The sequence below is a fragment of the Nothoprocta perdicaria genome, unplaced genomic scaffold (genome assembly GCF_003342845.1).
Source record: "Nothoprocta perdicaria isolate Ctin4 unplaced genomic scaffold, notPer1 scaffold_5, whole genome shotgun sequence".
NCBI classification, from domain to species: Eukaryota; Metazoa; Chordata; class Aves; order Tinamiformes; family Tinamidae; genus Nothoprocta; species Nothoprocta perdicaria.
In genome coordinates this window covers 6,236,203-6,260,917 of record NW_020455754.1, presented here as the reverse complement: position 1 = coordinate 6,260,917, position 24,715 = coordinate 6,236,203, and the positions used below count along the sequence as shown (strand labels likewise).

General features: G+C 44.3%; 1 protein-coding gene across 1 annotated transcript in view; it reads right to left on the bottom strand.

Moving 5' to 3' along the window:
- Window positions 1–871: 871 nt before the first annotated feature.
- The window catches only part of ADAM19 (ADAM metallopeptidase domain 19), a 28,952-nt gene continuing 5,108 nt past the window's right edge, over window positions 872–24,715 (bottom strand). The window contains exons 4-23 of the mRNA XM_026047524.1: window positions 18,728–18,806; window positions 17,603–17,679; window positions 15,758–15,944; window positions 15,121–15,186; window positions 13,722–13,793; window positions 12,725–12,891; window positions 11,679–11,763; window positions 11,280–11,419; window positions 10,046–10,223; window positions 9,276–9,365; window positions 8,234–8,429; window positions 7,417–7,525; window positions 6,696–6,900; window positions 6,191–6,271; window positions 5,640–5,748; window positions 5,403–5,538; window positions 5,117–5,183; window positions 4,472–4,693; window positions 2,736–2,882; window positions 872–2,100 (exon numbers count right to left, since the gene is read on the bottom strand). Coding sequence (XP_025903309.1) covers window positions 2,053–2,100; window positions 2,736–2,882; window positions 4,472–4,693; window positions 5,117–5,183; window positions 5,403–5,538; window positions 5,640–5,748; window positions 6,191–6,271; window positions 6,696–6,900; window positions 7,417–7,525; window positions 8,234–8,429; window positions 9,276–9,365; window positions 10,046–10,223; window positions 11,280–11,419; window positions 11,679–11,763; window positions 12,725–12,891; window positions 13,722–13,793; window positions 15,121–15,186; window positions 15,758–15,944; window positions 17,603–17,679; window positions 18,728–18,806 — 2,461 coding nt within the window. The 3' untranslated portion in view covers window positions 872–2,052. The remainder of the gene's footprint in view (window positions 2,101–2,735; window positions 2,883–4,471; window positions 4,694–5,116; window positions 5,184–5,402; window positions 5,539–5,639; window positions 5,749–6,190; window positions 6,272–6,695; window positions 6,901–7,416; window positions 7,526–8,233; window positions 8,430–9,275; window positions 9,366–10,045; window positions 10,224–11,279; window positions 11,420–11,678; window positions 11,764–12,724; window positions 12,892–13,721; window positions 13,794–15,120; window positions 15,187–15,757; window positions 15,945–17,602; window positions 17,680–18,727; window positions 18,807–24,715) is intronic.

Sequence of the window (24,715 nt, the reverse complement as noted above, 5' to 3'; positions counted from 1 at the left end):
CTCCGCCCATGAGTACTAAAACTGGCTGCTAAACAAGCTCTTCAGCTCTATAACTCCTAAGGAACGACAGCTTTGGATGGTTTGAGTTTGAGATGGGCCTGTTCTCAGCATCTCAGATAGATGTTGACTGATCTTGATGAGAAGCTGGCACCGGAGRGAAAAGTGTTCAAGGTTTAAGTGGCTATGGATGCAATTTCCATCTCACCAGCTTCGCTTCACAGCCAGGAATATTCCTGACCAAATAGGGTTTGCACAAACCCTTTGGTTTTATCACTGCATCAAAGCACCGAGACCAGCACAAGTCTCTGAGGACAGTGATCACTAACTGCAGAGAGAGACATGTCATGGTTACGATATCATTGGTTTTTGTTTGCTGTCCACTATTTCAAAGAGRAATAGTTTAGGCTAACTTACTTTCTAGGCCTGTAGAAGGTGATAAAAAGTCCAAAATGTTCAAGGTCATGAATAGTCAATCAGAAATTCAAGATACACCCTGCGTACTGTTTCCCGGGGAGAAAGAGGTAGTAATGTTGCAAAAACTGGTTTGGTTTGGTACAGAATTACTGTTAAATATAATACAAATTTAATCTGAGTGCTCAAGGTTTATCTGACTTTTTTTTTGTGCAGAGCTTAGGGAAAAAGAACTACCAGAAAAAGTTTTTTTTTTTTTTTTTTGTTAAGCAAATATTACAATTTGTTGCTTATGCAGCAGCATCACACTGAAGATTTCTTTCCGTGCTAACTCAGAGAGAAAATTGTGTAATTTCTCCTTTAGAACTCCGTGTTCTCCTAAGAAATAACTGCAAGGAAACAGAATAATTTTGAGGTAACAAAATGTCTTCATTTAAAATTCTAAGGGAAAAGAAATATACAAAAGCCCAAACCAGTAAGAGAGAAAAATCAGCCTCAKGATGGTGGGTCCACAGGTTCAGAACAATCAGCTGCTTAAAGTGCACGCGGACACCTTCCTCCAGCAGAGCAAAAGCCTGGAGGAAACAACCTGTCCTATGAAAGCACCATGTATCATATTAATATTCCTGCTGTTTTACCAATAGGGCAACTTTAAGGTAGGTTTCTCATTGTAGGAGGAGGCAACAGCCAGTGTGGAAATGCTGCTCAGCACAAGCTGAAGGCTCCCACTCCCCCACAAAAAAAAAATATATATATATACACACACACACATGAAAAGTGTCTACTGAAAGTGTCTACTGAAGTTGGGCAGTACCATGCAGTGGAGAGGAGGCTTCAGCGCTTTGCTGAACCTCCCTCTGGCCATTTGCCCCGTATCCTGGTTTGAGAGTTTCTCTGTCGTACCATACCAGTGTCTAAGTGACACTGGTGAGAGGTCTTTGTTCTTACAGCACCAACRTGAGACACACAAGAGCCTGGTGAGACCAAGGTTGCAGAGATCTTGCTGAAGATGGTCACCTTGGGAAAATGCTTCATCTGCTCTACCAAAAATCCATAATCCAGGTATTTCAACCAGGAGTGTGCCTGTGGGCTGCTTGCTCTCTGCTGTGGCCCAGCTTGCCAGCCACTGTAAACTGAGAATAAACTGGAGAAGTTTTATCAAAGGCTGTGTCCTGCTCTCCCAAGAGGCAGTGGTTTCTGTATAGCACCAACAGACGCTTCTGCAGCTGCTGCATGGGCTGAGGGAGGCAAACAGGCCTGGATCTTACATAAAAGCCTTTCAAGGCTAGCACCTGGACTCAGCTCATTCTTCTTGGAAACACTTAAATAACTGATAAAAAACATGTAAAGACCCCATCCCCCTGCATTGAATATTGCACAATAACAATTAAATACCATATACACAAGGTATCTCTACACAAGAAAAGCTGTGAGCATGGTAGATAGAGTCCAGCATGGCAGGTACTGACACAGTTTCTGAGTTTGCACCTGCCAAGCCTGACGGCGAGAAAACCAGAGGAGTTTGGATTCTTCTTGGAATCACGTATGTTTGGTTGAGTGATGAGGGCTGTCCAAGCCCCTGTGAATCCTGGGCTGGCAGGGGCCAAACTGGGGCCCACAGGCGCCGCAGGAGCACAGGTGTCACCCGTTGAGGACGCTCCTTGCTCCAGCCATCCTGACTCCTGCGTTCTGGGAAGGAGAAGGGAAGAGGTGAGCCCTGGCCTGAGAGGAAATGCTGCCCGCTGGTCACGCATGTTCCTACCCTAACGCCTCAAATGGAAAACTCCCCTSCACTCTCCTTGGAGCTCAGAATGGTTTAATTTTCATTTTTATAGTCTACTTCAAGTATGCTGTAGGTAGCATCTGTGCTGTATGGAGTGGAGGTGTTTCTGTGGGGTGCAGTTTGCTGCCTTTTGTGTCATGCACTTCCACCTCCTCGCTACTCAAGCACCCTACATGTTTAATCTGGGAAGTGCTCCAAGACAGAGAGAATCAGGTTGGTTGTTTCAGAATATAGACAGGCTGAGCATACACCTGCCCTGAGCTTTGCTCTGGCTATGCACTTGTTTTCATTTAGGATTATTTGGTTATTCCGCAGAATTAGGCCCATTTTGCTTAGCACACTAAAGGCTTCATAAGCAAAAAGAGAGGTCCTTACAATAAAGCCAACCAAGCCAACACTCCTTGAGGTCCATTAGTTATGACTGTGCATGACGGTCTTTCGCAGCATCATTGCAAGGTTCTGCTCTTTGGGGCATTTATTTCTTTTGGGGAAATAGTTTTACTTCTTGGTGGTGTGTGTCCCCATGTGCTCTGATCCCTACCTCTGCTGGTGGATGGAGATGTCCCGGGTTCCTCCCGTGAGCCGGGGGCAGGGGAATTGCAGGGCCATCCCCTGGCCGGGTCCTGAGTCTGGCGGGGACAGGGTTGGCTGGCAAAGCTCTTTGGGGTGGCCGGGGCCTGGAAATATCCTAAGCAAGAAAGAAAGAGCTTGAATTGCCCCTACATACATTCCCTRTATGATTGCACACACAATGCATGCACAATGTGGTTGTACAAACACACACACACAGTCCAACACCTGCCTACAGTCAATTATTTCTTGGTTTGTGCACAGCTATCCCTGGTGGGATACTCTAAGCGTTGTATTTTCCATCAGTCTAATGAATTTCAGTGTAAAGCATGCCCTTGGGGAGAAAGGAGAAGAGCTAACCTCCTGTTGTTGCCTAGTTTCTGGGCTAAGGCATTGGTTTACAGGTGTTGATTTAATAAGCACAGCTGCATGCAGAAATTGGAGGGTACCCAAAAACCCTGCCTTTACCTTCRACTATGTGCAAGTGCAATGCTCGATGGCTACATCAGCTAATGCTGGGGGATCTATCACTCCCCTAGGCCTTGCATCTATGGCCACAGAAAGGACAAGTCAGGCAAACTTCTACCAAGAGCAGAGTTCAAGGATCACCAAGAGCAGCAGCAAGGGAGCAAATCTGGCAACTACCACAACCMTCTAGGAAGAGACCGACACTGGCAAGCAATGAAATTAATGACTTCCTGTTTATTGTGTAGATCTCATGGCCCTTCTCCAGCCCAGAAACGACTAGGCTTCTTTTGGAAATCCTAGGGCAAGCATCCCATCTAGGACATCTGACTGATATAAAAAGACTGGATGTGTCACAGAGGGACCACAATGTCAACAAGCAGCTGGGAAGGATACCTACTCCTTATTGATTAGATTTGGCTTCCTGCTTTTGTTTTGATTTTTTTTTTCCTGCCCACGTGTGGCTGTTCATTGAAACAATGGAGCAAGAAACAAAACCCATTCACTAAACCATTTTGTTGTTATTTTCCTCTATATCCTTTAGAGGTGCTGCCTTGGAGCCAGCCTGATGCTGTGCTCTGTAACGTGAGCCTTTTCTTCCTAGGATGGTCCTAACCTAATAAAGTTTGTGGATAAATTTTTGTTAAAAAGAGGTTAGGTCAGAGCAAATCTATTTGCATTATTTTTCTTCCTAGAAATGTGTGGTTTTTACTAAGCTTGGAACAAGATTACTAGTAAGGGAAATAGATAACATCCCTTTTCCTTATAGCATTCAAAGTAACCTGGTGGTTAGGACACTCACATAAGAAGAGTTAGTTAAGTCTTATGCTTCCCCCATGCAACCTTATTTTTGTTCTCCAGTAAAACCAAGAGAAATTTTGTTCCATATATTTCCCTATTCCGTGGGGAATGAGGTGGTACAACATGGCTCATTCACCCCACCTTTCCCATTAGGATGCCAAGCTAAGTCTAAATTAGAGCAGAACAACATTGTACCTCTGGAGGAAGGGAAGCCTCTCTCCCAGAGCTGCTGTGTCCAGCTCAGTGCTGCCTGGACTTGACCCTGTCCTGGGAGAGCCCAAATCACAGCCAGACACCGGGASAGAGTCTCAGCTACACATGATACCCAGTGAGCACTCCTAATCCCACCTGCCAGCAACATTCAACAGGCTTCACCATCCTCACTSAGCAAACTCCCTAACCACATTTCACGTGCAGGACAGCATAGCATCATCATCCTACCTGAGACACTGGGGCTTTGGGAGGAGGAGGAGGAGGTGCTGGCCTGCTCGGAGGTGTCCGCCTGGCAGTGTCCTTTGTGACCATCTGATGCGCCAGCCACGAGGGTGTCCCACCACCACAGCTGGAGCCACTGGAGAAAGCAGGAGGCTGCTGTGCATTTATTCGGAGACCTGGAGCTTGTTGGGGAGGAGGTTTCAATGGSACTTCAGGGAATCCAATAGCCTGAGTAGAAGACACACAGATTCCAGGGGTTAGTTATTTCCACCTCAAGTCAGTAGTCTAGAACAACCARGGATAGAAGGTAGAAACAGGAGTAGAGGGAACATAGTAAGTCAGCAGTAGGGCAGTATGTAATGTTTGAAAGTAAATCCAGTGTTTGTACTTTCTACATTCCTGAGAGCAAGAAATGGCAGAATAGGATCTATCAGGAGAAATAAGTGCCTATACAGGGCTCATACACTTCTTCATCCTTCTTTTAAGGATATATACAGCCAGCTCCCACAGACTTTCAGCCAGGGTGTCAAGGCTGTATTTTCTCTATCATTTGAAAAGCCATCTCTAATGGCAAGTTGAAAGAGAACTGAATCCCACTTAGCAGGGCAGCTGTGTYTCTGGTAGTACTGGGTGAGGTGACATTGTCTCTACCTTTCTCTGTCCCTGAGGAGTTTTTGGCTTGAAGGCAGGGTTTGCATGGCCGCTTCCAGGCATGTCACTGACAGAGAAAGAAAAGGTAAAAGGAAATGTTATTTCCTTGACATGTTTTCTACTTTTTCCCGTTTCTATAATTTAACAGAACTGTTACCCAAAAAATGAGAAGCAAATGCTGAATATACCAACAAGCCTTTTTAGTTATATTTCCAACAGCCCTTGCAATATTCCTTCAGTGAAAGAAATAGATGGCAGAAAATAAAGTCTAGCTCTGATGACTTACCTAAACTGTGGGGTCTTCCTTAGAGAACAGATCAAAAATTTATGCCGGCATTTCAGATAGCAAAACAAAATCATGATTCCAATAACAAGAAGAATTGGAGCCAGGACTGCTAGCGTAATTTCCACCACTGAAAAGCCTGAGGATGAGAAAGTTTAATCAGTGCAATGCAAACTCTTTGTTCCCAACCTGATCCAAGACTTTCTGAAACRCCACCAAGGTTGGACTGGTCCCACTCACCTTCTGGCAGTGGGGGGCCACTGTCCAAGCTTCCTCCCAGCCCTTCCTTGTTGCAAAATGGGGGAGCCCATCCCGGGTTGCAGTGGCAGTTCTTGTTGTTATTGCAAACCTGGAACAGAAAGACTCCTTTAGTGCTGTGTCCTAAAGAAGGCTACACAGTTGACTCTTATCAACATAAACTGGGAGATAAGTGCTCTTTCCTTTTCCAGGGCTGAAAATGCCTATTATTTCCTTGGAAATTCTCCCTCTCCCCAGAAGACTAGGATGATTTTGCTGATGTGCCACTAATCACGATTCAGGAGAAAAGCAGCATTTAAAAATTCCTTTCCTTTCCTTATCTCCACACTTTGAAAGATAGGATTTCTCCCCTCCCACACGGGGAAGATTTCTTATTGCAGAGCTTTATTGCCTGGCTGCTAAAGTAGCTCCTGCGTGTTTACCATCCAGGCAACTCGTGCAGTAGTACCAGAACTTAGCTGATAAACATCCACAGATGAATGATGGTTCATCCTGCCTCAACTCAAAATGGATATAAAAAGGAGAAAACCTACTCCATGCCCATGGCACTTCTTGTTACAGCTTTCGGATTCAAAGATGATGGATGTGTTCTGGCAGCGTCCCTCAAAGCAAACCTGGAGAGAAAGGATTGGGATTATGAAAGGCATATTGTCTTGCATTACGTTGTGTTTTGAAGACTCCCAGACATCTCAACAATACAAGTAATACCATGGGAAGAATAGAGGGCTGCAAAGTTATTGTAGTTCCCCATCAAATGCTTAGCCACCCTCTCCTAAATCCCAGATAAAATAAATCAGAGAGGAATGGGAGCTCAAAAGTCAATAGCTTGATATAGTCATGGGCTTCACAGGACAGAGTTGACATATGGCAAGTTCTTCCCACTCTTCTCAGAAGTTGCTAAGAAATTAAATTTCTAACATACATAAATTCCCCTAGAAARGCATTGGATATAAGAAATGAATGGCTTAATAACCACAGCGCGCTTCTCAAGTGAGATACTTTGAACTTTCTCACATAGGTACAGAGGGCTGCACCTACATGTTGGCTCCCACATTTCGTTCCCGTCAACACCAAGCCGGGGTCCAGCATCTCCTTTTCTTCRCTCTCAGATCTGTACACATGCGTCCCACGGCACCTCAGCTGTGTCCTTCCCACGGGGATAGATGTGTCTATAGCAACTGCATTGGACTGCAGGGGTTTGGAAGCAGAGCTCTGGCATTGGATCTTCCCACATTTAGCATCTCTGTTTTCAAAGGAAAGGCAAAAGTGAGTGTTTCTGGCCTAGTGAATGTTTTGCAGACATGTGCAGCTGTAAATGTCAAATAAAGCAGCAATGCTGAGTCATTGCTCAAAGGAAGAAAAAAAAATCCCAGAAACGATTCCAGGCAATAGTATTAAATGGGTACTAAAGGTACCATTTGGTCATTCCCATTGGGAGGGCCAGATTCAATAAAATCATAAAGACAAAAAAGCTAGAAAGCTGCATCTGAATTTACAGATTTGAAAATCCAATTTTATGCTGGAATTAGAAACATAAATATATTTCAACTAGTTGTTTTAAAATGCAAAAGGCAGGGGTAAGGGTGATTTTAATGCTTCAGTTGTAAAGACACTAAATCTTAGCAGAATGCAACTGGTTTCCCAGGAGGCAGAGAGAGTGAAATGAGAGCATGATTTGATCTACTGGGCCAAAGATTTGTAATATGTAGAAACATGAGTTCCTCAACTAACATCTCTTCACTGCCCGTTGGCTTTTTACCTCATCTCACACTTCCTGTAGTTGCCATAGATGTCCTTCCCACAGTTCCCATAGATGTCTCCAGCAGCATTAACTTTCTCAAAGCAGGTGTCTGGTGCTGGCCTTGCTCCTGCATGGGAGAGACTCACATCAGTGATGCCCCAGAGTCTGGCAGCCTGTCTCACCCCACACCAATCACTCAGTTGTTCTTTTTTTCCTGGGAGATACTAAGCATGGCGATTGTGTTGCCTCCTCCAAGCAAGAAATGCAGTAGAAAGKTCTCCTGGACTTCATCACTGACAAAGGCTATGCAAATGGATGGCACATGGATCAGTGCCAGCACTCTCTGATTGTCACCTGCTAACATGCAGAAAGGACAGCTTGCTGTGGGTTTCCCCTGATCTCACTTAGCTCCTGCTTGATCCTGTGGGCAAGTCAAAGGTCAACACCATGGTTCATCCCCCTGGAGATCTAACAGATGTTATTAAGCTGTTGCATGCAGGCCTAAATAATCTTGACTTTTCTAGCACACCTCTGAGGAGTTCTAGGGATACCAATAGCACCTTGTCCAGTCTCRGAGACCTGGGTTTAATCTTTGATTTGTTGCTGCTGTCCTGTGACTGCTCCCATACCACATCCCTCCTGTTTCATCTCCTCTGTCTATTTAGTTTGAAGCTCTTCAAACTGTATCCCATACCATAACTGCACCATGCACATTCTGCTATTGTAGATAGACACAATAGGTGCTATTGTCATATATAGGGTAAATAATAGCAGGATGCCACATAATAATGGCTGTTCAAATGACAATATATTTCTTTGCAAACAGTGTCCTTACCAGGCCCCCACAGCTGCACGCACTGGTCTTGGTAAGTGAGGCACATGCCACTGTAGCAATATGCCTTTCCTCCTTCACAGGAAGCCCCATCAATTTGGTATGAGTTTGGGGGGCAAAACGGAGACTCTCCAGTGCAATATTCTGGGAGGTCACAAAGTCCTGATCTTTCTCTGCAGAGAGTTCCTGGAGACATCAGCTAAAAGGATATAAAGGAAAAAATATATATATTATTGATTGTCTTCTTGATGGTTGTGGTCTGCACAATGTTTCCAGTTAGATAAGAAAAAAAATATTGCAGTCTTTGGCATTTCATCTTAGGTTTTCTGAGGTCAGCAGTGATCCAAATGACTCTGTAATTTCATTAACTAGACAAKCTGTGTAGAATCAAATTAGTGGCTGTGTCCCATTCCCTAGGTACGGACGAGATGATGCACAGGAAATAAGGCTGACAAACCTCAAAGGGACACTGCCCAACCTCCTGCTGTCCTAGGGCAGAATCTGATTTACCTAAACCTTTTCTGACAGTTGTTTGGGTAATTTATTCTCAGAAAATTCCCCACTTGGGAAGTCTGTTCCAGAGTTTGTCATTTTTTTTTCTGTTGGAGACAGCTTTCTAATGTATAACATATCTCCCCTGCTACGTGTCGTCCAAGATGTCATCCAGCCTAATTCTGGGAGGAGTTGTTCTGTATAGATCGCCTCTAGAGCCAAAGGACAGAAATGTGATTCGTCCCACCCTACAGCAAGTGTTTAAGAAGTGCTATGACTTCACTCCAGCAGCATTTACTGCTCATCCTAATGGGTTGTGTATGAGGTTATAATGGGAGTCAAGACAACTAGTTTAAATTAGACAGAGTTGGAAATAAAAAGACTCCATTGGTATAATCACACCCACAGCTGTTCTTCATAAAAATGAGACTACACTGGGTAAGTAGGGAGCTAAACTATGTGCTTGGCTACATTTGCTTTCCTTTCACTTCCATTTTCCAACTTCGTGCTTCCATCAGCCCATTATTCCCTCTCTTCTCTGAGGAAAACCCACCTTGCAGTGCTGGCAGCAGCTGCCATGGGCACAYTCAGCACCCAGCTTCAGCGAGCAGTTGTTGGCATTGCAGCAGGGGTTGTCGCACTCCTGGAAGACACGAGACACAGCAGAGTTTAGAAGGCAGATGTTCAAGACAAGAACGTGCCAGAGTATCCGCGTGTGCGGGTGAAGTTAATCTGTTCTTGCACATGATGTACATGCAAACAGAGTGTTAGTCTTCCTTCTCCATATGATCATTAAACCCAACACCTGTCAAATTACACTACTGCATACTTATATTCTCTCTTAGATATATTGGATAGGATAGGTCATGCTCATTACTTGTGGTGAATATTAGCTGCTGGGTCCAGACTGTCTTTTGTCATGATTATTTGAGGCATAGATAACATGGAAAAGCAAGCTGAGGTTCTAACAGAAGCCCCATCCTTATCAAGAATAGAGCTGTAGGTAAAGCCAATTTTAAGATATATAAAACTACAATGTGCAAGAAGACTTAAACAAATGCAGTCATCCCCTCTATTTAATCACAGAGTACACCATCCCTGAGTTCTGGAATGTTTTACACCAGACACGGCAGGTTTAGCTACATGCAGTGCTTTACCACCCTGATTTATATTGCATATACGTTTACATATACAGCAGATAAGTGTCCCTCTTGAACAAACCAAAGCTGTTTATGTACCCCATAATTGTATTTGCAGAGTATGCAGCCAAAAAACACTGTGTCCCAGCTAAGCCCCAAATGTTTGGATCTAAACAATTGTTACCTCCACCTCTCCACAGTCACATTCCTCCCCCTCTTCCAAGTAGCCATTTCCACATTTCTTCCCACCATATATTTTTTTGGTATCCGGCATGTTGGAGAGACACATCCCTCCACCAGACTGCAGATACTTCTCCAGCTCTTTTCTATTGCACTGGTTGAACACCTTGGGGAATGGGTGCCTGAATATGGACAGGTGTAGAGAAACATCATGACAGAACTGGGCAATGGTTTAGAGCACAAAAGTATGAGCACATGCAAGTCCTGACAAATGTCAAAGGGCGCAGCTCCCTCAAGTGAATCGTGATTTTGTGTACCTGTTCAAAATCAGATCCAGCTTGTGTCTAGGCTACTTTTAGAAATGAGATTTATATTAAAATGGTCTAAAAATAATAAAATAACTATTTCTTGAAACAAAATATGAACCTTGAGAACTCATAAGTATGGCAATCTATATTACTGTTGGCTTATATACAACTCTGCCAGAACAATTCTGACTGTGAATTTAACTGATAAAACCAATGCTTCATTTTTCCTATCTCTTGTCTCATTACTATAGGCTTGAATATTTTCTTTTATATGAATTATGAATTTTGTTTTCTACAGCGATTGAATGTGAACTCTGTTTATGATCATACATGCATTTATGCATTACACGTTCTATATGCACACCAATTCACTTTTCACATTAATATTTTCCTTGCTTGGAAGGAATCATTGATGTAAAAGGAAGGCATTTAAGGGAAATTATTTTGTAAAAAAAAATGATAAAAGCCCAAACAATAAGGCTTGAGGAAATGTAACTAAGTGAGTGGGTTTGGCTGGGRTTTTTATGTGACTGAAATATGAAAGCTGTCATGTGGTTCCTCATGCAAAATAAACTCAGAAATCCTCTTGGGTTTCCCCAGTCTCTCTTTACTTCTCTTCCTCTCAAAAACAGCTATTGCTTCCTTTCTAAATGCAGGCTTTTAGCTGACCACTGAAGTCTAGCAGAATTCCATCCTTAGATTCCATCCTTAGAATTACATCTAAAATTCCATCCTTAGATAACATCTCCATGTCATCTAAGCCCAGTCTTGCGCATAGCCATCTGATGCTGATATATCTCTATAAATATGATGCCTATGGCAGGCAGCAGTAGATCCACCTTCATTCTGCATTTCCAGCTCTTTCTCTCCTGAACCCTTTATAACGAAGCCTTTTACTTTTCCCAGCAAGATTCTGTAAAAAGGACTCACCCAGTTGCAGAAGCCATGATGCAGCCTCCATCCTCAGCACTGGTAGTGCAGCAGCCAGAGGAATCATGATTCATGCCAAAGTTGTGTCCCATCTCATGGGCAATGGTAGCAGCAACACCTATGGCATTCTCAGAGTGATCCTGCACAAAGCCAGAGAGGTGCTTAAGTATTTCTCCCGTGCCAGCCCTGTGCATCTCTCAGTCAATAGACATATGGCACTTCTCATTGCTGCATGCAGAAAATACCAACTGAAGTTATTCATGACTCTGAGYTGACAAGGAAATCTTTTCTTCCTAAGCTTTAGGAGACTTTTACACCATGCACTATTCACTGCTGCCAAGAAACATCTTATTAGGTACTAGGTATTATTATTATTATTAGGTATTAGCAATAACTTACCATGTTTACTCCTCCTGACTGGAAATCAGAGCACATGGCCATCACAGGAGCCAATCCAACTGTGGTACCTTGGAATGGGATACCCCTATAAATAACACAGGAAGACCATGAAGTAGCACTGAGGCTCCTGAGACAACGAGGCAGAGAACTGCATCCTGCAGCTTTATACATGAACAGAACGGCTATTACACAGCTCTGTACATGCTTGTATAGCTTTATTCCTAAACAGAATGGCAGGTGAAAACATTTTTTCTAGTGATATCTGCAATTACAGGACTTTAGAGCAGAGCTATAAGCCTTAACACCTATCCTTCTCTTGGACTAGTACTTTGCTTTACGAACCAACCTGTCAATCTTATATATATAAAATATATATGATTTATATAAAATACTCAGATAAAAATGAAACATAATAATGTTAAAGTGATAAAACATGGGAAAGTATCTCTAAATTTTGCTCCCACATGGTCCTTCTCTGATTCGCCACTATTTGCTGGTAAATTCATTGCCATGAGAGAGACATGTAGATCTACATGTTRCTGCAGATTTTCCTTCTAATAATATCTACATTACTGGCCATAGGTACTGGCCCTAATGAGATCACAGCATCAGTCAGAACCCGTCTCCCACGTCTCACTCAGTAGGATGAGTAAGGAGTTAATGACTTCTACAAAATGCTCAGTTCCCCTTTACGGTTCTTCTTTATGGTTCAGATAAGATGTGGAAGGAAGCTGGGCAATAAACTGTGAGAATAAACATTCATGTACAGTTGCTTTTGATACACACAGTAATGCTGGCTACACTTGATTTTTGATCCTGATGCACACTTTGATACATCTGAATGATTCTGTGGCATAGCCTGGGACTTTCAATTTTGCTAAAGGGATTGTGCTCTGAATGSCCGAACATTTCTGCCTGAGTGTTTACTACATAACCCTAATTTTGCTACTCCAAATCTTCGAACAATATTGACTGTATATTGAAATCCCAACCACCCAAGCAATCCCCTAGGCAGAAATTGGTTATTTCAAGAWAAATAAACCTACGTAATTAGTTGGGCATTATCATGCTTTCTGTACACCCGCTCTTTGCTGCTCCAAGCCAGAAAAGACCTCAGGGTGGAATAAGGATTCTCAGTTACATCACATTTATTCCCATGAGTCCAGATCTCCAGCCCCACCAAGGCAATCCGGATATTCAGGGATCTATAAAACTAAAAGATACAGGAGAAGAAAGATGACAAACTGAGCACCAGTAATGCATTCTACAGCATTTTAAACCAAGTCTCTAAATATTGCTAGATGCTTCTACAAACACACACGTCCAGGGAAGATGTTTTCTCTAGAAATACATTGCAACTTAGCAGTCTCTGCTCTGGAAGCAGAGCACCACCCACAAACCTCAACTGCATTGGACTACAGATACTAAGCTTCTGTCACTTAATAAATGACAGAGATAAGATTTCTAGATAAACAAATACTAGAGGCAGRTGATGTCATCCTTCAGATATGTCAAAATTCCTGAAAAGAAAGAAAGAATTTTTGCCTACATCAAATATAAATTGGACAAGTCCTCATGGGCACCAGGGTAAAGAAAGGGCAAGAGGTAATTTAAGGGGAGAAGGAGAGTGTGGAAAAAATCGACGTGAGAAGCCGGGAGGAGGAGCTGCTTCAGGAAGACTGTTTACCACTGCAAGGATGATACCTTCCAGGGCTATTTGGCAAGATTTCTGCAATTTTAAGTGGATACCTCAGTCTTTGTCAAAAAAGAGGAGAAGAGAGGGTGAGGGAGAGGACGAGACAGCATTTAGGAAGCATAATTAATATGGAGATGTATTAAAATGTAGGATACTCGTGTCAACTATGTGGTAAGGAACGGAGACTCCCACTCCCTCATCATCCTTGATGTCCAAATAACAGAATTGTTTGGCAAACACTCTCCACTCCCCAAATCACTGACAAGAAATGTCAAATAATTTTCATAATTCATGATTTTAGCTTCACTTCCCTCAGTTCAAAGACACCTGGTCTCACCTGATCTCACCTTATCTACGTAGTTAGCCGCCTCTACTAATTTAAGCCGTGTTGCTTCAATGCTGAAGTGATGCTTCTGAAACTGAACAGAATGAACATGTCAGGCTCCTCCACAGGGACTACTAGGAAGAGCGGCAATGCTTGAAACCAAGTCACATTATTTTGGGAATGAGAAAGTAACTCAGGCGAAGCCCAAAAGCATTGCTTCACTTTACATCTGACCWTAAGCCCTCTTGTATATGTCTATATTTATAATTCCTTACTGGCATCACACCAAGGCGTTAGGGAGTGATGTTAGCAACTGAATGGAGCAACCCAAACTGATCCTAGGTCAAAACAACCACAGCCAGCAGCTGACAAAGAAATAACAAATTTATCACGTGTAATGTACTGTAACATGACTTCATGTCCAAGCTTACAGCTTCCAGAGCACTTTCCAAAGAGGATGTTATAYATTTTGCTTGTTGAAAAAGAACATGTTTGCTTATTTAAGCCACCTGATAATTAGTAAATAGATTTTAGCAAGCAGCATTTGATTCAAGGAAATAAGTTGCAAAATGTTTAGATTTTTGTTAAACAGACTGTGAAACCTGCAAAACTTAGAATTTTTCTGCCAGAGAGGGAGACAAGTAAAGTGAGGGCAGTTTATAACTCYCACTGCAAGGGTGCCTACCCCTACTTGTCTAATGAAACCTTGAAGAATATCTGGCAACTGCCGACTGGATGCAATGTGTTTTCTCATAGCTTCCTTAGTACCCTGCTGCCTAGTAGAGAAGAACAAAGTAGGCTCTGCCTTTGTTCAGAATAAATTATAGCCTAAAGCACTACATGGCTTTTACTATTTGAGTTTCAAGTTGTAAATAATAGATAAGACTGGCCTGACTCCAGTCTGCACTCATGATTAGAAGATCACTAAAACACCACATGGTTTGCACTATCAGTAGGTACCTCTGGCATAGAGGTCTTATTTACCATCTTAGAGCAGAGAAAAAATCTTGGGTACCTTCTGGAGATTAAGTGCAGAGGCAGAATAGATCATTGCTGAAAACCCCCAAGTCACCCTAGGCTGAAGGCAGGCTCTCTCACCATCAGCCTGGGTGATGAGGCAGGAACCAAAGGCTCCCAAACGCTCAAGGGTTGGGATCTTTCAGCTAGGGATCATTGGCAGAACCCCAGTCCTTAATCCAAATCACAGCCCACATCACTTCCCTAGGCAACAACTAGCACAGTTGCTGGTGATGTCCAGGAGTCCAGACTGCTGGGGCCGATGTGACTCAGACTCCCAGCTCTCCCGATGGACACAGTAAAACAGCCCAGCCTTGGCCGCCCTTCACCTCCCCAGGATCTGCAGGTGGGATATCAGCTCTGGGCCCATGAACAGCTCATAGAAACATAATCTTTTTTCTTACCTCCGCATAATCAGCCACGAGCAGAAGTTCCACGTACTTTGTAGCATGCAAAGTGTCCCGCTTGACCTGTGCCAGGAGCAACACCAGTTATTTCCCCAGTATTCCCCAGTAAAGTCTCTGCTAAACTTATGTAAATAYAATTTTTCACAATATGGTTTTCCCTGGCCATTCACTCCACCCCATCACACACAAGAACCTCAAAACAAGATTRAGCAACCAGGTATTGAGCAATCAGGTATTACAAGCTAATTCAATTACAGCAATTGCCCATGGGTATGTCCTTAGACCATCTCAATTATGATTAGCTTAAGTCTTTGCAAGAGGGTTAAAGACAGGCTGTTCATATCTCATGTATCAGATGGACAAACCCCTACAGAAACAGGTTCAGCTCATCTAATGGTCCCTGACTTGCTCCACTGCCATGACCCAAACCCATGTGGTATCCAGTGCTTATTTTGCTTCTCTGCTGGAGCCACTGTTGAGCAACCAGTTTGCCACAAACCCTCTTTAGATGTCCTCTTCCATCCCCCTTGCTGAGCCATGCTCCCAGACAGCAGCAGGCTCCTGGGGCTCAAAGAGGTGGGAAATAGAGAATCCTCCCRTTGTCCCACATTGCCCTGGCCTGAGCCTTGCTCACCCTGTGATAGTCTGGGGCCACCTCAGCAGGGAAGCCCCTGAGCCAGTCTTCGGCCTCAGTGCCCTCGTAGCCACATGCTCCTCTCCACAACTTCAGGTCTTCCAGCCTGTAGATCAAGTGCTGGTTCTGGCTGTTGGGGAGAGGCTCTAGGACATAGCTGGAATTGTGGTTCAGTACGATGAGTCCTCTGTTGAGATGGAGGCAACAAGAGGGAAAGTCAGTGAATACTTCTGTAGAAGAAGCAAATTTTTCCTCTGCTACACAGTTCCTTGCTGAAAAATATTTTTTATAAAGCACAACTTTGGGGAACACCTTGGTATTATTATGCTTAAATCCTGAAGAGGGATAGAAGAACCTGATGCTGGGCACTGTAGAAACAAGGAAAAATGTAGAAATCAAAGGAAGACAACTTCTAGCAGAAAAGCTAATGATGAGCAGAAAAGCAGGGCTTTTCCTCTCGTACACACCTTTGAACAAGGCCTCAGGGTAGCTCTCACCACTTGTGGCAGTAATCAGGAGCGATAGAGATACGGGTTTCTCTGGGACTTGCACAAGGCCATATGGTTCTGTTCTCTTCAATTGTCAGTTTACAGCTGTGAGAGCTAGAAAGCTCCTGTGGTTAATGCCTACTGAAAGACGTATGGCTTGAAGGGCAGCGTGCCGCCCACAGGGGAAGCAGATGTGTGTGCTCAGCTTCTACACACTTCCAGTAATTACTGAACGATGTCAAGAAGTTACTAGCACACAGCCTGACAGCTCCAGGGTGCAGAAAYGCTGCTACATGAGAACATCTAGACACTTTTTCTCCTCTGCTGCTAGGAATGGAGAGCATAGGAAAATGCAAACTGGAAGAGGCAGAAAACACCTGCTTTTGGATTATTTATTACAAACTGCAGGTGGCCAMACTGCCCTGTTTATCTCGCAAGTCCTTTGGCCTGTGTTACATACACTTAAGAGTGCTTAGGACTTTTTGGCAAGGCCTGTTTCCTGCTTGGACCAAGTCCCATCAAGCCCAACTTCCGATCAGTTCTCGAGTGCACATAACCACTAATGTCAATAAAGTATATGCGGTATTTTGGAAATGAGCTCTTAGCTGGTGTAAATGACTGCAGCTCCTAGGTCTCAGTGAATCACTTCATTTACTCCTGCTGAGGATATAGTCCTCGCTTTTCTGCCAAAGACTCCATTACTACCAAAGCTAAAGTTTTAAAGGCGTAACACACACAATCCCTGCACCACCCAGGGAGAAACCGGCGAGCAAGGGAAACGAAGCAGGGCTCACAACATGGTGGGAAGTTCAGGTTGGAAGACATGGCCCCAAACTGCACATAAAAATATATGAGATGCTTGAAAAAGGAGCTGGTTTCTGTAGTAGTGTAGAGGACTAGTCTTGGACCTCACAAGTCCTGCTGTTGTTTCCATCCAGGATACCRTATGAGACATTAACAGGAGAAGCCTTTTACTCCAGCGGTCTCTTGAGTTAAACTAATTAACTGCACGAGTTCATGTTGCCAGCACAGAGGGGGAAGAAGTTTAGGTGCTTCCTAGGAGGCCACAGTGGCCACTACTGGTTCCCAAACTTACGGCTTTCCCCTGACATGCTCCTTTTTGTACCTGGGACTTCTGGTTGGGTGGAATTTAAGAATCGGTTTGTTTGTCCAGGGTCTCCCAATCTCTGGCAAACGCTCCACAGTACACAGCTGTCCCCTCAGCTGGGAAAACCAGAACCAGGGAGCAGAACCTGYTCACAGCATGACACAGCAAGGAGCAAAACAGGAGATGTGGAGCAAAGAAAGAGCATTGCTGCAGGAACCATCTCCAGCACGGGCACTGCCAGGCACTTACCGCAGCCCTTTGCAGGAGCTGAGYGTGACGCTGGAGCGCTCCCTGTCCCGCACGGTGCCCTGGTAGAAGCAGTGGTCCTGCAAGGCAGAGAGTRCACGGTCACAGAGAGCAAGCCTGGGATTGCAGTCTTGGGATGGACACTGAGCCCCGTTTGAGCACTGCGAAGGTATGAGTACTCCGGTACTTGTCCTCCTTCCACCTCATTAAGTGCTTGGCTATCATAACCAGTCTCYGGGAGTCTGTGTATTGAAATTCAGCCTTTCAGCTGCCACATGTGGCCCACGGGAGTGCACAAAAATGCTCCTTGCTGCCAGTAAAAACTAAGAGCTTTGAATCCCCAAGGAAGCAACTCACATGTCTGCAGCATTAAGCCCCATCCAGAGCATGTAACAGGAGCTGCCTCTCCAGGCCAGCTGGCCCGGGGTCAGGCCCCAAAGGCACCTTTGGCACCAGGAAGGGTTATACCACATGCAGAAGGAAATCCCTGTCCCGGGGACCCCGGCAAGACAAAAGCAGCTTCGATGGGACCCAGGGGACCACAGGACAGACATATGCCACCAGATCCCTTCTCCTTGCCCTAGGGAGCAGCAATAAAGATGACCTCATGGGGTCTTTCCTATTTTTAAATTGCAACCAATGCATATCTTTGTGCCACTGCAGTGGAGAGTTGGCCCAAGGCCTGTGTGAGATCATGGATTCATGGGATTCTTGCTGTAAAGGAGCCAGCTTATGCTGGCCAGTCCTCCCAAAGGCCGGGAACTTCCTCCGCATGGAGTACCCTGTGGCAAAAGTCAAAAGGAAGGGGGTGAATAAATGAGCTCTTTATTCACCAGCATTCAGAGGGGAGCAAGGCTGGAGACCATCCTCATCACTCATAACAAAATTCAGACAAAATACAAAAACATTTTAATCTACTTTTTTTTTTTTTTTTTTTTTTTTCCCCCCTCTGTAAAATAGAGACATCTTCTAGCTTCAAGCTCCCAGCTGGGAAAGCCAGGCTTCAATGTAGAGTTACAGGAGCCCCAGCCTGGATGAAAATCTCTTTAGAGGGAAGTTGACCCGCTGCTCCGGGCCGGCTCCCTGCTCTTCCTGCTCACTGCGAATGAAAGCAGGCTCTGTACTCACTGTGTGGGGCAGTGAGACAGTCCGGGGCTGCCCGCTCTGGCTGTAATGAGTCTCCGTGTAGCCTGGTGCAAAGAGGTTTCTGCAGAAACAGGAAAAAAAAAAAAAAAAAAAAAAAAAAAAAGGCATTAAGGCTTTTCTTTAGACCTAGAAATCTATTTCCCAGGTATGCTAGAAAATCTACTAGATCCAAGTCTTTCTGAAGTCAATCTAAATATTCCTGTTGATGTGAACCACCACTACTGGACTCAGGAGAGTCCCAGTTCATTACAGCTGTGCCCTCCAGCCCCAAACCAAACAAAATGTGCAGAGAACAAGAAGAAGATGGGTGTTTTGGAGACATTCACAGCAAACTGGGCTGAGTCTCTGCCCACTGCTCTGAATCATTGCTTTCTATCTGCAAGGCTCTCATTGACACACTGTCCCCAGGGAGGAAAGGCTAATGGCTTCCTCAGGGCACAGGAGCAATTAGAGGCTCTGCAGAACCCAAATACAGGGCTCCCTTGTGCAGAGAGGGCTGTAATGGGAGAGGGTCAGAAGCTGGAAGTATATATGACCTTGCCATATGCACCTATATGCTGCTTGCTCAGAAGCTGTATACTTTATCCCATGGCACACATACACTTCCAAAAAAGTCCTTATGAATAAAGACAATAAAGAGTCTGTGCCCCAGCTTGATCAAGTGAACTACTCAATTTTAATGTGATTTAAAAAAAAAGAGAGGAGAGAGAGAAAKCCCAGCAGCAGTATCTGCCCAAGGAGGTACAGGTGCCTACAGTGCAATTCATATTCCGCTGCAAAGTTATTATGTCAAAATATATTGCGATTAGATTCAGCACACTGAGCCCAGTGTACCAGTTTAGGACATCACTGGGCATTACTCAGAACATCCAGCAGAGCTAGTAYAAGTATAAGTTCAAATCTAGAATCTTTCTAGTCTACCGGCTTGTGCATATGAGCACAATTATAAACCARTCTGCATCTACGTGTCAACCTCAGCTAAGAAGCCAGATCACTCTTTGTTCTATGTAAATGCTGATTCCCCATTTTCAGTTTGATCCTTTCATCCTTACACAGACTGTATTTCCTGACTCAAGCCCAGGATCAGACAAATGTCTATAAAAAGCACTCCTGTGCACTGAATAGTAAGTATTTTGACTTTGTTCCAGAAGCAGCATCTTTCCCCTTTCTCCAAACATCTGTATTTGCTAAACAGCAATGTAAAAAAAAAGTGCAACAAGTCAAAATCTGGGCCAAACCAAGAAAGTCACATCCTGTGTCTATCTCAGAAGCAGCAAGAGAGTTCTAAAACACATTTTTTTTTAATACCAGTTGTCTCGATTCCCCCCCCCAAAAAAAAAAAAAGTTCATACAGTATATTCTATATCAAACATATAGCAACCTGCACGATGCTATTAGGCTCCCAAAGCAGCACGCCTGGCTGGCACTAGGATGCTGTGCACCAACACTGCAGTGTTGGCAATGCTGCAGCTACAATTCAGTCCTTGCACATYGCTGTTTAATACATTTTGTGTGCCAGACTTTTGAAATATGACCTGCAAGCTAGAAGGAAAGCAGAAAGCGTTATTCTTTGCTCTGCCTCATTTCTTTAGGCTGAATAAAAAGKGCTGAAAGATTAAGCTGTTTCAGAAGCAAGGATTTTTTTTCCACTTGATTTGGATTTTGATATGTGACACTCAGATCTAATCTAYCTTGAAAGACTATATCTGAATAAGGGATTGAGTGTTTTTGGTATCAGAGCGCTAATTGAATTAGGCATGAGTTCCTGGAAAGAGACAAATCTTTTTCTCATAATATTTAGAAGTGTTTCCCTTGTCCTAGGTTTAAAGGCTCAGATGTCTGAACAAATAATGATGACTTCTGTGCACACCATTGCTTTTTCTCATAACATTCGGTGGTAACAAATACAAGAACTTTTTTCTTTTCTTTCAAAATACACTGTATCCAAGGAAACCTTATTTTGTTTTTTTTCCTCTTGTGCTAATTCTCATCACTAAGCATCTTCCAGAAAGCAAGACTGCTGTTATCAGCTATTTTGCATCTGTAAACTGAAGATAAGCCCCCAAGTGCCATACCACAGAACACGACTCCCTTCATCTCCCTGACTGCGGTAGCTTGCTCAGCATCAACTTGCGAGAAACAACCGTTTAATCAACAGATTGCATCAACTTGCAGGAAGCTGCCTTGTGCAATGAGCTCGGGCAGGTATCTGGTTTGTGTAAGAGTTTGTCATCTTGAGAGCAGACATTAAACTGCTGCGGATCTGTCTAGTGCTACTAAAACCAGAATTAGATACCAGCCCGTGGGTTTCCAGGAGCTGGGGCCTGCACGGCTGACTTGTTCATTCACAAACAAGCAGGCTTCTGTTTTCTTCCTGCTCCTTTATTCTTGGAAAGCATCCTTGTAAGAAGCTACTTTTTTTCTGTCCTTCAGCAGCTTCCATCGCACGCCTTGGTGCTAGTCACTTGATGACCAGTCTTGTCCCTGTTTGTCCCCCTCTTTGCCCAACATAATTTCAAGACACAGAGCATCCCTGCCAGGCTGCACTTGGTAAAGGGTTGATTCCAGGGGAGTTCAACCTTGCAGAGTGCTCACAGACTCCCTCACTGTTTTTATCAGAGCAGGGAGCTCAGCACCTTGCTGAAAGGTGAAAGCCTAGAAAGGAAACTGCATCATTTGATCTGTTTTTACACAGTTCAGTGTAAAAACCTCTCCAGCAGTTCTACATGCAGATGCAAATGCCTTTAACATTTGAATGCAAAATAACATCATTTAAAAGCTTTGGTGATACAATGTCACACAGCTGTCAGCCTCTCATCTTAATAAAAGGCAGCAAGAACCAAATTTTAGAGGGATAGCAGAACAGATGACGGATGAGGCCAGGGGAAAAGTGTTTTTTTGTCAGGATCAATCTTCTTTGCTAAACGCTGCTCACAGCTGGCAGCTGTGTGGGGCTGCTCGAGGTCAGTTTAAGTGACAGGGGAGCTCGGGATGTCCCAGAGAAGCCCTCCCACTTTTGCAATAGGGACTGACTTTCCCCAGCGAGGCAGGGCGTTCCCGCTCTGCACAGCCGGTCCCTCTCCTTCGGGATGTGCACACTGGCCGCGGCAGCCGCTCTTGGCAGGATTCGCTCRGCAAAAGCCTTGGAGCAGCTTCCACGTGAGCAAGGAAGCTGAAAGAGGAGGGGCTCTCTGCCATGACACGCAGATGGCCTGAGACTGTTTCTGCTGATGGCCAACGTGGAGAACTCTTGTCTCCACTCCTGCCTCTCAGTGATACTGTTGTCCGAAATCAAGCCCGACTCTTGATGCTGTTGGGTTGCTCTTCAAACATCATCTTAGGCTGGTCACTACTTTGCACAGGAGGCACTGGGAGAGACGGGCTGGGGTCACAGCTGGCCCACGTGGGGCAAAAACCACAGCTTTCTATGGGCAGCTGCCATGTGGGATGTGGTGAGAGCAGAACCTCCTGCTCACCTTGTCACCCACAAGGAATGGAGAAGCAGCCGGAGGCAAAGGCAGCCRCACTGGGCACCCAAATGACCCAACAACAACCCAGACAACACAAAGAAAATCAGGCTTACAAGTCAGTCCCATCATCAGCTTTGTCTGGGTTGATGTTATAGAGGGGCTAGTCTGCACAAACCCCTGCCAATTTAACACCCTTGAGTATCAAGTAGACAAACATTCTTTCCTCCCCTAAAAAAAAAAAGAAAAATGGTTCACAGGACTCATGTAAGAAACATCAGCTCTTAATTTTTTTTTAGTCTTGGGACCCAGCAAAGTGAAGTCAGACTGCAATCTCTTACATCTCTTGCCCTGTCCCTTTTCTCAAATCACAATCTGTCCAGGCTGGCTGCCAGCACCGAGGGGTGGAGGGGATTGATTCTCCCAAGAAAGCTTAGACATCAAATTTCCATCCATGATTTGTGGCCCTACTTTATTGCCTCTCAGCATTTCCAAGGAGGTTAAGAGTGGGGAATTTCACTTCTTACTTCCCGTTCACTTAAATCTTACATTAAATAAGAATTTATTATTAAAACCTGAGACGACTCATACCTGAAAACCACTAAAATGGGACCTCTGACAATAAGAGCAGGCAGGCCTGCTTTCTGTATCCATCACAAGGGGGAAATCAGAGATTTCACCTCTGATCGAATCCTCCAGCCAAAACCTGGCACTTCATTAAATCACTGAAGTCCAGAATCTTTTTCCAAGTCTTGTCCAGACCAAGCCTGGAGCTCTTAAGCTCACTTCCTTAAGAGTCCTCTCTAATATACTATTTATTTTTCTAACAGAAGTAATTTGAAAGGTAAAAGCAGCTTCCCAGCTTTGGAGACAAAAATTAAACTGCCAGTTTGCAATGCCTTGGAAAATATCACAGACTGAAGACTCGCCACTGCTGTAGCTATCCACATTGTCTGGGACATTTGGTGAGTGAGTCATCTTACAGTACCACAGCTACAGAGCAAAATTTGTCACTTAGGCCCCTGGCTCAGCAATCGGAACTATAAAAGTCACCTGGAGAGGAAATAAAACGAATAGGAAATTGGCTGATAATAAGAGCCAGGGAGCAAACAATTTAAAGGACTCCATTTCCTTGTCTTTTCCTCCCTGCCCCACACAAAGAAATCATCCCAAGAGAAGCGGGAAGATGAAGAGCAGCTATGGCCTTCCAGGCTACAATCCTGTTTTTATGATGACTCTAAGAGACAGTTTTTCTCCATTACATAACCCTTTAACTCCCAGCACAGGAAGCCTATTAGACGCTGATAATGTATAGGCCAACAGTGGGATCATCTCAGATATCCTTCCTGCCCAGAGACGGACACCCACCTCCCCGCTTCCTCACTCCATTGATTAAAGAGGCACTGGAAATGAGAAAAAGCAGGAAACAGTGAAATGCGAGCGATATGCAGATCTCTTATCAGAGTGCTGAGAGCATCAAACAGRGCCGGAGCACTTGGCAGCTGCACAAGGAGATTGGAAATGATGCTTTTCCTCATCAGACCTGTTTGACTAAAAATAACTATGTAGATTCTGGGGCTGAATTCAAATGATCTCTGGAATATCTTCACACCACCCTCAGTCAACTGCTGTACACTTTGACCAAAGCCACCAAAGACCCACACAAGCCAACGCCAGCTCCGAGGAGTGGAGGTCACTCAAGGCTCCCCTTGTGCTTCAGAGGCATCCCTGAAACGCTCTTATCCTGAGCCCAAACAGCTGCAAGGCCACACATGATGGCCTGACAGCTCTTCAGCTCCTGTGCCAGCATCACAGTCCAGTGCCTAGGCTGGCCCTCAGCCACGACTTCTCCTGGAGGACCCTCCACTGCCTTTTCCAAATCTGTCTTCCACCAAGGGAAGCAWGAAAAGGAGGATGGGAATTTGGGGGATACTTCTGATTTCAGATGAGAAAACTCCACATAGATTTTTGCTGTGAAACTATCAGCGCTCTCCTTCRCTAAAACAAAAGGCTCTCACCAGACAGCTCCGCCACACACAGTCAGAGCTTCTYCACAGTGTCCCAGCATCCCCACCATGCTTGGCTCAAGGCTGCTTTTTATTAACAAATGCAAATGCTTTGGAATAAAAAGTCACTTTGCATCCAAGGTTTGCAACTTGCATTCTTCCGTTCCTAAGCCCTGGCCAAATTTAAAACKGTTTTATAGGCATCTCTCCATATATTTGTTGTTTGCACAGCTTGGAGCTTTCCAGCTCTGCAGCTGCAAGACAGAATTTTGAGTCATTTAATCTGAATTATTTGGGGAATATACTTTTGTCATTACTTGGAAATGTGATATAGTGTTGTAAACATTACTGGCAACTATACGGTGATTCCGCCTTTAAGGGCTTGAACAGGAAATAATGCAAGAGTTGGTGCTAATGCAGTAATTGTATTCTTAAGTATGAGACCTAAACTGTTTGTCGATTGTATTACAAAATAGAGTTGTGCAGGGTTCTGAGCA